This window comes from Staurois parvus, unplaced genomic scaffold (genome assembly GCF_062004578.1).
Source record: "Staurois parvus isolate SC_StPar_1 unplaced genomic scaffold, SC_StPar_1.0 ptg001814l, whole genome shotgun sequence".
Lineage (NCBI taxonomy): Eukaryota > Metazoa > Chordata > Amphibia > Anura > Ranidae > Staurois > Staurois parvus.
This window is the reverse complement of record NW_028319610.1, coordinates 114851-127474: the sequence shown is the minus strand read 5'-3', so window position 1 is coordinate 127474 and position 12624 is coordinate 114851. Positions and strand designations below refer to the sequence as shown.

At 53.5% G+C, this 12624-nt stretch overlaps 1 protein-coding gene across 1 annotated transcript; it reads left to right on the top strand.

Annotated features, from left to right (window-relative positions):
• The first annotated feature begins 5684 nt into the window (after nt 1-5684).
• Nucleotides 5685-11938, top strand: LOC149434162 (actin, cytoplasmic 2-like). Its single transcript, XM_089664028.1, is given in 7 exon segments — nt 5685-5832; nt 8622-8748; nt 8897-9136; nt 9439-9457; nt 9460-9876; nt 9983-10164; nt 10957-11938. Coding segments are annotated over 6 exon segments (1125 nt in total). The 5' UTR covers nt 5685-5832; nt 8622-8625; the 3' UTR covers nt 11101-11938.
• The last annotated feature ends 686 nt before the right edge of the window (nt 11939-12624 follow it).

Sequence of the window (12624 nt, the reverse complement as noted above, 5' to 3'; positions counted from 1 at the left end):
AGAGATCCCCCCGCAGTATACAATGTATCATTTCTAGGGGTACCCTCCCCCCCCCCGCAGTATACAAAGTATCATTTCTAGGGGTACCCTCCCCCCCGCAGTATACAATGTATCATTTTTAGGTGTACCCTCCCCCACACTATACAATGTATCATTTCTAGGGGTACCCTCCCCCCACAGTATAAGATGTATCATTTCTAGGTGTACCCTCCCCCCCGCAGTATACAATGTATCATTTCTAGGGGTACCCTCCCCCCCGCAGTATACAATGTATCATTTCTAGGTGTACCCTCCCCCCCGCAGTATACAAAGTATCATTTCTAGGGGTACCCTCCCCCCCGCAGTATACAATGTATCATTTCCAGGTGTACCCCCCCCCCCCGCAGTATACAAAGTATCATTTCTAGGGGTACCCTCCCCCCGCAGTATACAATGTATCATTTCTAGGTGTACCCTCCCCCCGCAGTATACAATGTATCATTTCTAGGGGTACCCTCCCCCCCCCCCCGCAGTATACAATGTATCATTTCTAGGGGTACCCTCCCCCCACAGTATACAATGTATCATTTCTAGGTGTACCCTCCCCCCCCCAGTATACAATGTATCATTTCTAGGGGTACCCTCCCCCCCCCAGTATACAATGTATCATTTCTAGGTGTACCCTCCCCCCATAGTATACAATGTATCATTTCTAGGGGTACCCTCCCCCCGCAGTATACAAAGTATCATTTCTAGGTGTACCCTCCCCCCCATAGTATACAATGTATCATTTCTAGGTGTACCCCCCCCGCAGTATACAAAGTATCATTTCCAGGTGTACCCCCCCCCCCCCCCGCAGTATACAAAAAGTATCATTTCTAGGTGTACCCTCCCCCCCCCGCAGTATACAATGTATCATTTCTAGGGGTACCCTCCCCCCCGCAGTATACAATGTATCATTTCTAGGTGTACCCTCCCCCCCAGTATACAAAGTATCATTTCTAGGTGTACCCTCCCCCCCGCAGTATACAAAGTATCATTTCTAGGGGTACCCTCCCCCCGCAGTATACAAAGTATCATTTCTAGGTGTACCCTCCCCCCCGCAGTATACAAAGTATCATTTCTAGGTGTACCCTCCCCCCCGCAGTATACAAAGTATCATTTCTAGGTGTACCCTCCCCCCGCAGTATACAAAGTATCATTTCTAGGGGTACCCTCCCCCCCCCGCAGTATACAAAGTATCATTTCTAGGTGTACCCTCCCCCCGCAGTATACAAAGTAATCATTTCTAGGTGTACCCTCCCCCCAGTATACAAAGTATCATTTCTAGGTGTACCCTCCCCCCCGCAGTATACAAAGTATCATTTCTAGGTGTACCCTCCCCCCGCAGTATACAATGTATCATTTCTAGGTGTACCCTCCCCCCCGCAGTATACAATGTATCATTTCTAGGGGTACCCTCCCCCCGCAGTATACAAAGTATCATTTCTAGGTGTACCCTCCCCCCGCAGTATACAAAGTATCATTTCTAGGTGTACCCTCCCCCCGCAGTATACAAAGTATCATTTCTAGGTGTACCCTCCCCCCCAGTATACAATGTATCATTTCTAGGTGTATGTTTCACAATGAATCGGATTCTATACTCAGCAGCTATGAGGAAGCAGAGAAGTCACTTCCTTGTACTCGGCGCCCCTCCCCCCACGATCCCGGACACACCTTCTGTTACATAGTTGCCGATGTTGGAGGAAATGTCCGGGACGCGATGAATCGGGCGGAGGACCCCGGCGACACTCAGACTATCAGACGTCTTATCACTGGTTTTGGAATGAACACATTTAGAGAGTCGCTTAGCGACCGACGCGCGTCTCACCGGATTAGGGCTCATTCACAGCGCAATCTCCGCCTTCAGTGCCGGGAAATGCAGCGAGCCGTGTGCTCCCCCCTCCGCCATCTGCTGACACCCCAAATCACAAACGCATTGTGCCTGTCTGCACCCCAACGCAGGGGGAAAAACACCCATATAAACACTGTATAAACACCCGCAGAAACACCCATATAAACACCCATATAAACACCCATATAAACACTGTATAAACACCCATATAAACACTGTATATACACCCATATAAACACTGTATAAACACCCATATAAACACTGTATAAACACCCATATAAACACTGTATAAACACCCATATAAACACTGTATATACACCCATATAAACACTGCATAAACACCCATATAAACACTGTATATACACCCATATAAACACCCATATAAACACTGTATAAACACCCGCAGAAACACCCATATAAACACCCATATAAACACCCGCAGAAACACCCATATAAACACTGTATAAACACCCATATAAACACTGTATATACACCCATATAAACACTGTATAAACACCCATATAAACACTGCATAAACACCCGTATAAACACTGCATAAACACCCATATAAACACTGTATAAACACCCATATAAACACTGTATAAACACCCATATAAACACTGCATATACACCCATATAAACACTGTATAAACACCCATATAAACACTGCATATACACCCATATAAACACTGCATAAACACCCATATAAACACTGCATAAACACCCATATAAACACTGTATAAACACTGTATAAACACCCATATAAACACTGCATATACACCCATGCGATCCGGTTTTGTGATGCAATTTGAGCCATTGGACATGTATGTGCTGAGGTTGCACCGCACAGAGCCGCATGTGGTTTGTACAGGAATACGGTGTGGCTCCCATGCGGTCCGCAGTGTGGTCCTAGACGGTGTGCAGTTCCGCATGCGCGCCTCCATGCGTGTGTTGCGTTTTTAGGCATTATGATTTTATTTGCGTCACGTGTTCATGTATGTTCCGGTGTGTTTCCCGTGTAACGTGTGCGTGAAAGCGCCACAACGCTGCAAATGAGGGTTTTGTCGCCGGGGGCAGGAAAGGCTGCATGGTCATGTGACCACTGTGATTGGCTGTCACATGATCCGTTCCCGCCATCATTCTTCGGCAGCTCGGTCACCCTGCTGGGGGCGTACTCTCAGGACCAAAACCTCGCCAGCCCGTGCACACATACGTGTGGGATGCGGGTAGTAAAGCCCGCCCTCTCCCTGCCACACACGTGTGACATGAGCGACGATCCTTCTCTGTCTGGCGGCTCCAAGCGCTTTATTTGCTGTTGTGTCGGCCATCTTGGGCGCGCTCAGTGCAGCGGGTCTATGAAGGGAAGGCCACACAACACAGGGAGAGCATGCAAACTCCATGCAGACGGTGTCCTGCCTGGGACTTGAACCAAGGACCGCACAGCTCTGACTACAGCTGGATGTCTTTCTGTGTCAGCCATTTATACCTCCCAAGGCCTGGGTGAAAAACTCCCAGAGATGGCCACATCCCAACCTGCCTTGTTGCTAGGACGTTGCTAAGGCGCTCCCAGTTGTTACTGCCCACCCCCAACCAGCCCAGGTGGGAGCTCTCCTCCCCCGCACACGTGTGATCCGCATCTCCACCATCATTTCTCTCTCTACTGTGACAGAAGTGCCTATGGGGGGGTCTGAATCAGGAGAAGACTTCATGCCTGGGAGGGCGGGGGTGAACAGTGACAGCTGGGAGCGTCTTAGCAACGTCATAGCAACAAGGCAGGCTGGGACGATGGAGGTGTGTAAATGGCCTGCACCTATAGCAGGAGCATCGGCCACCTTCAGCCGGAGTGGCATGGTCTGTTTTCATCTCTGGCGCCCCCCTCGCCTGCACAGGAAGTCACTGGTAAAGGTGAACTGTGAACTATCCCTTCAAGATCCCTCTGTGGGTGGTAATGGGGGAGGGGCCTCCGACAGCACAAATGAGGCGACACCGGGTGTCCGGGGGCGGCAATATTTTGGTAAAGGCAAACTAACGCCTTAATTTTAGGTCCCCCCTGGTGTAGATTGTCAGCTCTTGGAACCCCCCCTGGTGTAGATTGTAAGCTCTTGGGACCCCCATACTGTAGACTGTCAGCTCTTGAGCCCCCCCCTGGTGTAGATTGTCAGCTCTTGGGCCCCGATACTGTAGACTGTCAGCTCTTGGGCCCCCCCCTGGTGTAGATTGTCAGCTCTTGGGCCCCGATACTGTAGACTGTCAGCTCTTGGGTCCCCCCATATGTAGATTGTAAGCTCTTGGGCCCCACCCTGGTGTAGATTGTCAGCTCTTGGGCCCCCATGGTGTAGACTGTCAGCTCTTGGGCCCCACCCTGGTGTAGATTGTCAGCTCTTGGGCCCCGATACTGTAGATTGTCAGCTCTTGGGACCCTCAAGATGTAGACTGTCAGCTCTTGGGGCCCCCATATGTAGATTGTCAGCTCTTGGGCCCCCATGGTGTAGACTGTCAGCTCTTGGGGCCCCCATGATGTAGATTGTCAGCTCTTGGGGCCCCCATGGTGTAGACTGTCAGCTCTTGGGGCCCCCATGGTGTAGACTGTCAGCTCTTGGGGCCCCCATGATGTAGATTGTCAGCTCTTGGGGCCCCCATGGTGTAGACTGTCAGCTCTTGGGGCCCCCCGGTGTAGACTGTCAGCTCTTGGGGACCCCATGGTGTAGACTGTCATCTCTTGGGGCCCTCATGGTGTAGACTGTCAGCTCTTGGGGCCCCCCGGTGTAGACTGTCAGCTCTTGGGGACCCCATGGTGTAGACTGTCAGCTCTTGGGGACCCCATGGTGTAGACTGTCAGCTCTTGGGCCCCCATGGTGTAGACTGTCAGCTCTTGGGCCCTCATGGTGTAGACTGTCATCTCTTGGGCCCCCCTGGTGTAGATTGTCAGCTCTTGGGACCCCCATGATGTAGACTGTCAGCTCTTGGGACCCCCATGATGTAGACTGTCAGCTCTTGGGACCCCCATGATGTAGACTGTCAGCTCTCGGGCCCTCATGATGTAGACTGTCAGCTATTGGGCCCCCCATGATGTAGACTGTCAGCTCTTGGGGACCCCATGATGTAGACTGTCAGCTCTTGGGACCCCCATGATGTAGACTGTCAGCTCTTTGGCCCCCCTGGTGTAGATTGTCAGCTCTTGGGCCCCCCATGGTGTAGACTGTCAGCTCTTGGGACCCCCATGATGTAGACTGTCAGATCTTGGGGCCCCCATGATGTAGATTGTCAGCTCTTGGGACCCCCATGATGTAGACTGTCAGCTCTTGGGACCCCCATGATGTAGACTGTCAGCTCTTGGGACCCCATGGTGTAGATTGTCAGCTCTTGGGCCCCCATGATGTAGACTGTCAGCTCTTGGGACCCCCATGATGTAGACTGTCAGCTCTTGGGACCCCCATGATGTAGATTGTCAGCTCTTGGGGCCCCCATGATGTAGATTGTCAGCTCTTGGGTCCCTCCTGGCGCAGACTGTCAGCTCTTGGGGCCCCCATGATGTAGATTGTCAGCTCTTGGGGCCCCCCTGGCGCAGACTGTCAGTTCTCGGCCTTCTCCCTGTCACTTTCCCTCTCTTCCTCCTCCCCCCGGTATAGATTGTCAGCTCTTGTGTCCCCACCGTGTCTCCCCCTCCCCCCCCTCCGCTCATGCAGCTTCAGGGGTTCCGGGTAGGAGGGTGGGCGTCTCCCGTCCACCTCCCGGCGCCTCCCCCTCCCCGCCCCGTCGGCCAATGGCAGAGCCGGTTCGTCAAAGATGCCCATATTTGGCGATCTTCAGTCGGCGCACTGGGGGGCGGGGCCGGCTGGCGCTGACGTTAAATACCATAACGGCCGCTCGTGGAGGTCTCATTCAGCCGGCGGCAGCGGACCTGACAGCAGCTCATTCACCAGCTTCTCCCGCTTCAGGAAAACCCTCAAACCAACCAGGTAAAGAACAGAACCGACCCCATCCCCCCACACTCACCGGGCGGTGATCCCTGACCCCGGGGGCGGCGGCCCGGCTCCTGTCAGCCGGTGGAGGGCGGCACTGGAAACCTTAGCGGGGCCACTGGACGACTTTTTTTAGTGCATTTTCTTCTGGGTTATGCAGTTCTCACAAGATTTGGGAGTGTGGTGAAGCTTGGCGGTGGAGTTGTCGCGAGATTTGTTCCTGAGGTCTGCTGAGAAGTGTAGTTCTTCGGCGAGAGATGGGTGTGAGGTGCGCCTGGTGCTAGTTCTCGCGAGACTTGTCACTGAGGAGCGCTTAGCTAGCTCTCGCGAGACTTGTCACTGTGAGGCGCGGTTATCGAACTCTTGCTTGGCTGATGTAACGCTTGGGTACTGGAGTTATCGCGAGATTGTAGAGTTGTGCTGATATGTGGTTCTTGGCGAGGATTGGGTGTGAGGCGAGCATGGCACTACAAGTCCCGAAACTTGTTACTAAGTGTTCGTGTTCTCGCGAGACTTGTCATTAAAGTAAGCTTGGCTCTAGTTCTCGCGAGTTTGTTTGCAGTAACCCGCAATGGTTAGTGTTTGGCGGTGAGGCTCGCTTAGTACTAGTTCTCGCGATATTCTGTAAGGTTTAGTTTTTAAGACTAATTATCGCGAGATTTGCCTAATGTGCGTGATTGGCGCCTGAGGCATGCTGGGTCTTGTAGTTTCTGGTCTGTTGGGGGTTGTAGTGACACTGCGGGTGTGGCTGAAGTGTTTCCGGCCTGTTTGGGTTCCCTGGGGCTTGTAGTCACCTCAGGTCTTCAGTTTCGAGGCGTTTAGTGTTCTCTTGGCTCTCATTGGGCCAGCTTGGCATGCTGGGAGTGTTAGTCCGGTGGCGTGCTGCACGGCAGGCAAGGATTTGGCGGCCGTGAAGTAAAAGGGCGGGTGCCGGGAGGTAAAATGGCGGCAGTGGCCGTGTGAGGAACATGGCGGGCCGGGTGGATCGGGACTGCGGTATGTCAGGGTGAGGTGACAGGTGCCGCAGGGTGGGCGGGGTCCGCCCGGCTTTTGTCCGCCGAGGCCTGTGTGGGCGGGGCGCGGCTGTCACTGCGCGGGCTCCCTGGCTGACGTCACCGGGTCGCCACGCCCTTCTCTCAGGCTGGCCTGATCTCGACGCTCGGCCACGCCCTGAGCTGGGTGGGCGCGGCCCGCGGACCTGTCGCTACCATATTAGGGCACAAAATGCGCCGATTGGCCGAGAGGACGTGGGAGGGAAACATTTTCAAACCGGCCGGTGGGCGTGGCTGGTGGGTGACAGTTTCCTGTGGGCGGGGTCGGAACTTTCTGGACGGAGGAAGGTGACAAGCAGGGAGCCGCCCGGCTATGGGCGGAGTGATGGGGGAGGGGCGGAATGACTCATCTGTGTGCGGAGCCGCCTTGTATCCGAAGAACTAACAGTCCCAGCATGCCCATAGAGGCACTCAGTGCTGCCGGGAGGGGAATGCTGGGACTTGTAGTTCCTCAAAAGAAACTTCCTGTGAAAATGATGTATTTAACTTTGTGATGTGATTGGAACTAGCCGGTCTGTTGCTATGGGCAACCAAGCTGCTGCAGCCTCCCTATGCTGGCCGTGTGCGGCTCACTCCTGATTGGCTCAACCAGTTTCCTTATAAAGTCCCGCCTACTACGCAATCTAATCCAGGTGGGGGAGGGGCTACATGGCGGTTAGCAGCCAATCGGAGGGTGGGGGTGCTGGCAGGTGGGTGTAATAGGGGGTTGCATGCTGGTGAGGAGCCAGTAGGACGAAGGGGTTGCATGCTCATTCATGGGCCACCAATAGGGGTCTGCAGGTGGAGGGCGGGGTCCGCCTATAGGTGGGCAGCCAATAGGCTGATGGGGTTGCATGCTGGTGGGCGGCCAATGGGGTGAGGAGTCGGTAGGATGGAGGGGTTGTATGCTCGCTCATGAGCCACAAACTGGAAGGGGTATGTCTGCAGATGAAGGGCGGGGTCCACCTATAGGTGGGTGGCCAATAGGAGATTGATGGGGTTGCTGACAGGTGGGTCACTAAGGGTGGGGGGTGTCTGTCTTCGGGTGGGTGGCCAGTGATCGGGTTAGTGACAGGGGGGCCACCAACAGGATGGGGGTCTGCAGGTGGAGGGCAGGGTCCGCCTATAGGTGGGCAGCCAACAGGAGAGATGAGGTTGCTGACAGGTGGGCCATGGGGGGGGGAGGGGGTTGTTGTCAAATAGGGTGGGGATCTGTCTTTAGGTGGGTGGTCAGTAGAGGGTGGGGTCATCCTATAGGTGGGCAGCCAACAATGCAGTTGCTGACAGGTGGGCTCCTATACGGTTGGGGAATGGTCTTCAGGGGGGGTCATCCTATAGGTGGGCAGCTGACACGTGGGTTCAAATTGGGTGGGGGATCTGTTTTCATGTGGGTTAGCAGCCAATAAGATGGCATGACATGCACATGGACCACCAATAGGATGGCTGTCTGCAGGTGTGGCCAGTGGAGGGCGTGGTCAGCTTATAGGAGCTTGATTGGGTTGCTGACAGGTGGGCTCCAATAGGGTGGGGGAGGGGGTCTGTCGGGTGGGTGAGCCTGTAGGTGGGCAGCCAATAGGAGACTGAGGGGGTTTCTGACAGGTGGGTCCTCTATAGGTTTGGGGTCTCTGCTGGTGGAGGGCGGGGTCAGCCTGCAGGTGGGCAGCCAATGGGATGGAAGATGAATGCAGTTTATTGCAGCAGCAAACTTGCGGTAATTCCTTTGCAATCTAAATCTTCGTTTTGTTTGTTTTACAGAAAAATGGAAGATGAAATTGCCGCACTCGTCATTGACAATGGCTCTGGTATGTGCAAAGCCGGCTTTGCTGGAGATGATGCTCCCCGCGCTGTCTTCCCCTCAATCGTTGGTCGCCCAAGACATCAGGTTTGTAGTATAGTTCTCTCATTGGCCCTCAATCTTCATGTCATTGGGGGCCCCCATGTCGGTATATGGTCCCTCGATCATTGCCCCTCCCCCCAGTACGGCTCCCCCCATGTCCTGCCATCTAACCCCGGCCTGTTTGTCTCTCCAGGGTGTCATGGTTGGAATGGGACAGAAGGACAGCTATGTAGGTGATGAAGCCCAGAGCAAGAGAGGTATCCTGACCCTGAAGTACCCCATCGAACACGGCATTGTAACCAACTGGGACGATATGGAGAAGATCTGGCACCACACCTTCTACAACGAGCTGCGTGTCGCCCCTGAAGAACACCCTGTCCTGCTCACAGAAGCCCCCCTGAACCCCAAAGCCAACAGAGAAAAGATGACACAGGTTGGTTCCCCTCCCACACCCCTCTCTGGTCACATCCTCCGGAGACTTCTTCTGGTTCTCATTCCTCATTTCTCAGACTCCACATTTTTCTTTCGATATTTCCAGGGCTCTGTTCCTCTCCTGGCATTTCCCTCCTGAAGCCTCAGGTTTCTGTTCTGGTTTTGTTTCTGCTTGTTCTGTTCCTTTTTTTCTACACTTTAACCATTTTGTAGTTTTTATAACCTGCATGCTGGCATGTGAGCATGGTTTGGGGTGCGCCGGCCTGGTGCCTGTAGTTATGGGACTTCTCGTCTCTCCTGCAGATCATGTTTGAGACATTCAACACCCCGCCATGTACGTTGCCATCCAGGCTGTGCTGTCCCTGTATGCCTCTGGTCGTACCACTGGTATTGTGATGGACTCTGGTGATGGTGTGACCCACACAGTGCCCATCTATGAAGGTTATGCCCTGCCCCACGCCATCCTGCGTCTGGACTTGGCCGGCCGTGACCTGACAGACTACCTCATGAAGATCCTGACCGAGAGAGGCTACAGCTTCACCACCACAGCCGAAAGAGAAATCGTGCGTGACATCAAGGAGAAGTTGTGCTACGTGGCCCTGGACTTCGAGCAGGAAATGGCCACCGCAGCCTCCTCTTCATCCCTGGAGAAGAGCTACGAGCTTCCCGACGGTCAGGTCATCACCATCGGAAACGAGAGGTTCAGGTGTCCAGAGGCCCTCTTCCAGCCATCCTTCCTGGGTGGGTATTGCCGGTGAATTGTAACCGGGTTGTCTTGAATCAAAGTCCCAGATGATGATGGAGGTATATGCACCACCACTAATGTATCTACACGTCTTCCCCATAGGTATGGAATCATGCGGCATTCACGAAACCACATTCAACTCAATCATGAAGTGCGACGTAGACATCCGTAAGGACCTGTATGCCAACACAGTGCTGTCTGGAGGTACCACCATGTACCCTGGCATCGCTGACAGAATGCAGAAGGAAATCACTGCCCTGGCCCCTAGCACAATGAAAATCAAGGTAAACCTTTGCAACTTCTGTCATGGGGAGCAGGTCTTGGTCTGCTATGAGTGGGTCTCTGTTCCTACCATGGGTGAGGAGTAGGTCTTTATATGCCAAGGGGATTGGGTCATGCTCCTGCCATGGGCAGCAGGTTTTGGCCTGCTATGAGTGGGTCTTGGATCCTACCATGGGTGAGGGTAGGTTCTTGATCTGCCAAGGAGATTGGTTCATGCTCCTATCATTGAGAGCAGGTTTTGGGAATGCCATGGGCCAAATAGGTCTTTATCTGCCAAGGGGATTACTTCATGGTCCTGGGTGGGGGCATTTCTCTGCCTGCCATGGGCAGCAGGTATTGGCCTGCTATGAGTGGATTTGGAGTCCTGCCATGGGTGAGTAGGCCTTGACCTGCCAAGGGGATTGGGTCTTAACCCTGGCATTGGTGTCGAGTAGGCCTTGACCTGCCAAGGGGCAATTGGGTCTCCACCCTGCCATGGGTGGGGCAGCCAGTCTTGTCTTGGGTCCTACCATGGGTGAGTAGGCTTTGACCTGCCAAGGAGATTGGGTCTCCACCCTGCCATGGGTGGGGCAGCCAGTCTTGTCTTGGGTCCTACCATGGGTGAGTAGGCCTTGACCTACCATGGGTGAGGAGTAGGCCTTGACCTGCCAAGGAGATTGGGTCTCCACCCTGCCATGGGTGGGGAAGCATATCTTGGCTTGCTGTGAGTAGCTTTGGTTCTGGGGTCCTGCCATGGTTTTGGGGGGTAGAGTTTATTTCTGCCATGGGTACTAACAAGCCTTTCTCTCCTTCAGATCATTGCACCACCCGAGCGCAAATACTCCGTCTGGATCGGTGGCTCCATCTTGGCCTCCCTCTCCACCTTCCAACAGATGTGGATCAGCAAGCAGGAATACGACGAATCCGGCCCATCCATCGTCCACCGCAAATGCTTTTAAACGGACTGCTAGCAGATGCGTTGCATTTGCTGCATGAGTTGTTCAAAGTGTTAAAAAAAAAAAAATATTTGCTTCGGCAAATGTGTACGCCTCATGCTAGCCTCGTGAAACTGGAATAGAGCCAACTTCCAAACGAACTTGCCCTCGAATGTGAGACACTCTAAAGTCGCCTGTCGTTGGGGATTTTTCTTTTTGTAATGCAAGACTTTGGAAGTGTCTCTCCCACTATTCCTGTGGTGTCAGTGCTAGCATATACCCTGTACACACCTCCGATACAAAACTCCGCTTGGCATTCCGTCTCGGGTGTCTCCTCTAAGCTAAACGTCTACGAATGCATTTCTGTGAAAGGCTGCCGATCTGCGTGTTGTGAATGACACTTCTCCGGGGGTCCTGGGGAGGTCGAGGTGGGAGGTGTGTACAGGGTATCTGAGGTTTAGGCTTCCAGATAACCAATTTTAGCGCTTAATATTCCAGAATTTCTTGTCTGAGGCTGGTAGGAGTTCATGAAGGAATTATCACTTCTGTTTTTTTGCCACTTTTTTTTTCTAGTATGGTTGGAAAAGTCGGCATCCAGGCCTTAGATCCAGGTTTTTGTTTTCTTAGCCCAGTTTGTATTCCCAGCATTGAACATGGGTCTGAAGTTACAACTTATTGCAGTTACACCTGTAAATTTATTCATCCGAGTTAATTTATGTAAATTTTTTTGTATGTTGCCTTAATGTTCTCACATGACAAGTAGAACCAAAATTTGTAAGTCATCCTGAAGTTGAAAAAAATTGTAACTCCCAGAAAACACTTCATTGTGTAAGGAAAATAAAGCGCTGCAGTAAATAGAGAACCTGTGTGGCTGTCCCAGTGTTATTGAAGATGTTGTGTCTTGGGGGGAGCTCTTTGGGGTGGGGAGGCATCTTGGGGGAGCTCTTTGGGGTGGGGAGGCATCTTGGGGGAGCTCTTTGGGGTGGGGAGGCATCTTGGGGGAGCTCTTTGGGGTGGGGAGGCATCTTGGGGGAGCTCTTTGGGATGGGGAGGCGTCTTGGGGGAGCTCTTTGGGATGGGGAGGCGTCTTGGGGGAGCTCTTTGGGATGGGGAGGCGTCTTGGGGGAGCTCTTTGGGATGGGGAGGCGTCTTGGGGGAGCTCTTTGGGATGGGGAGGCGTCTTGGGGGAGCTCTTTGGGATGGGGAGGTGTCTTGGGGGAGCTCTTTGGGATGGGGAGGTGTCTTGGGGGAGCTCTTTGGGATGGCGAGGTGTCTTGGGGGAGCTCTTTGGGGTGGGAGGTGTCTTGTGGGGAGCTCTTTGGGGTGGGGACGTGTCTTGGGGGGAGCTCTTTGGGGTGGGGACGTGTCTTGGGGGGGGAGCTCTTTGGGGTGGGGACGTGTCTTGGGGGGGAGCTCTTTGGGGTGGGGGGGTTCTGTTTTTGAAGGTTACTCATTCATGGTTCCCCCTCATTCATGGTTCCCCCTCATTCATGGTTCCCCCTCATTCATGGTTCCCCCTCATTCATGGTTCCCCCTCATTCATGGTTC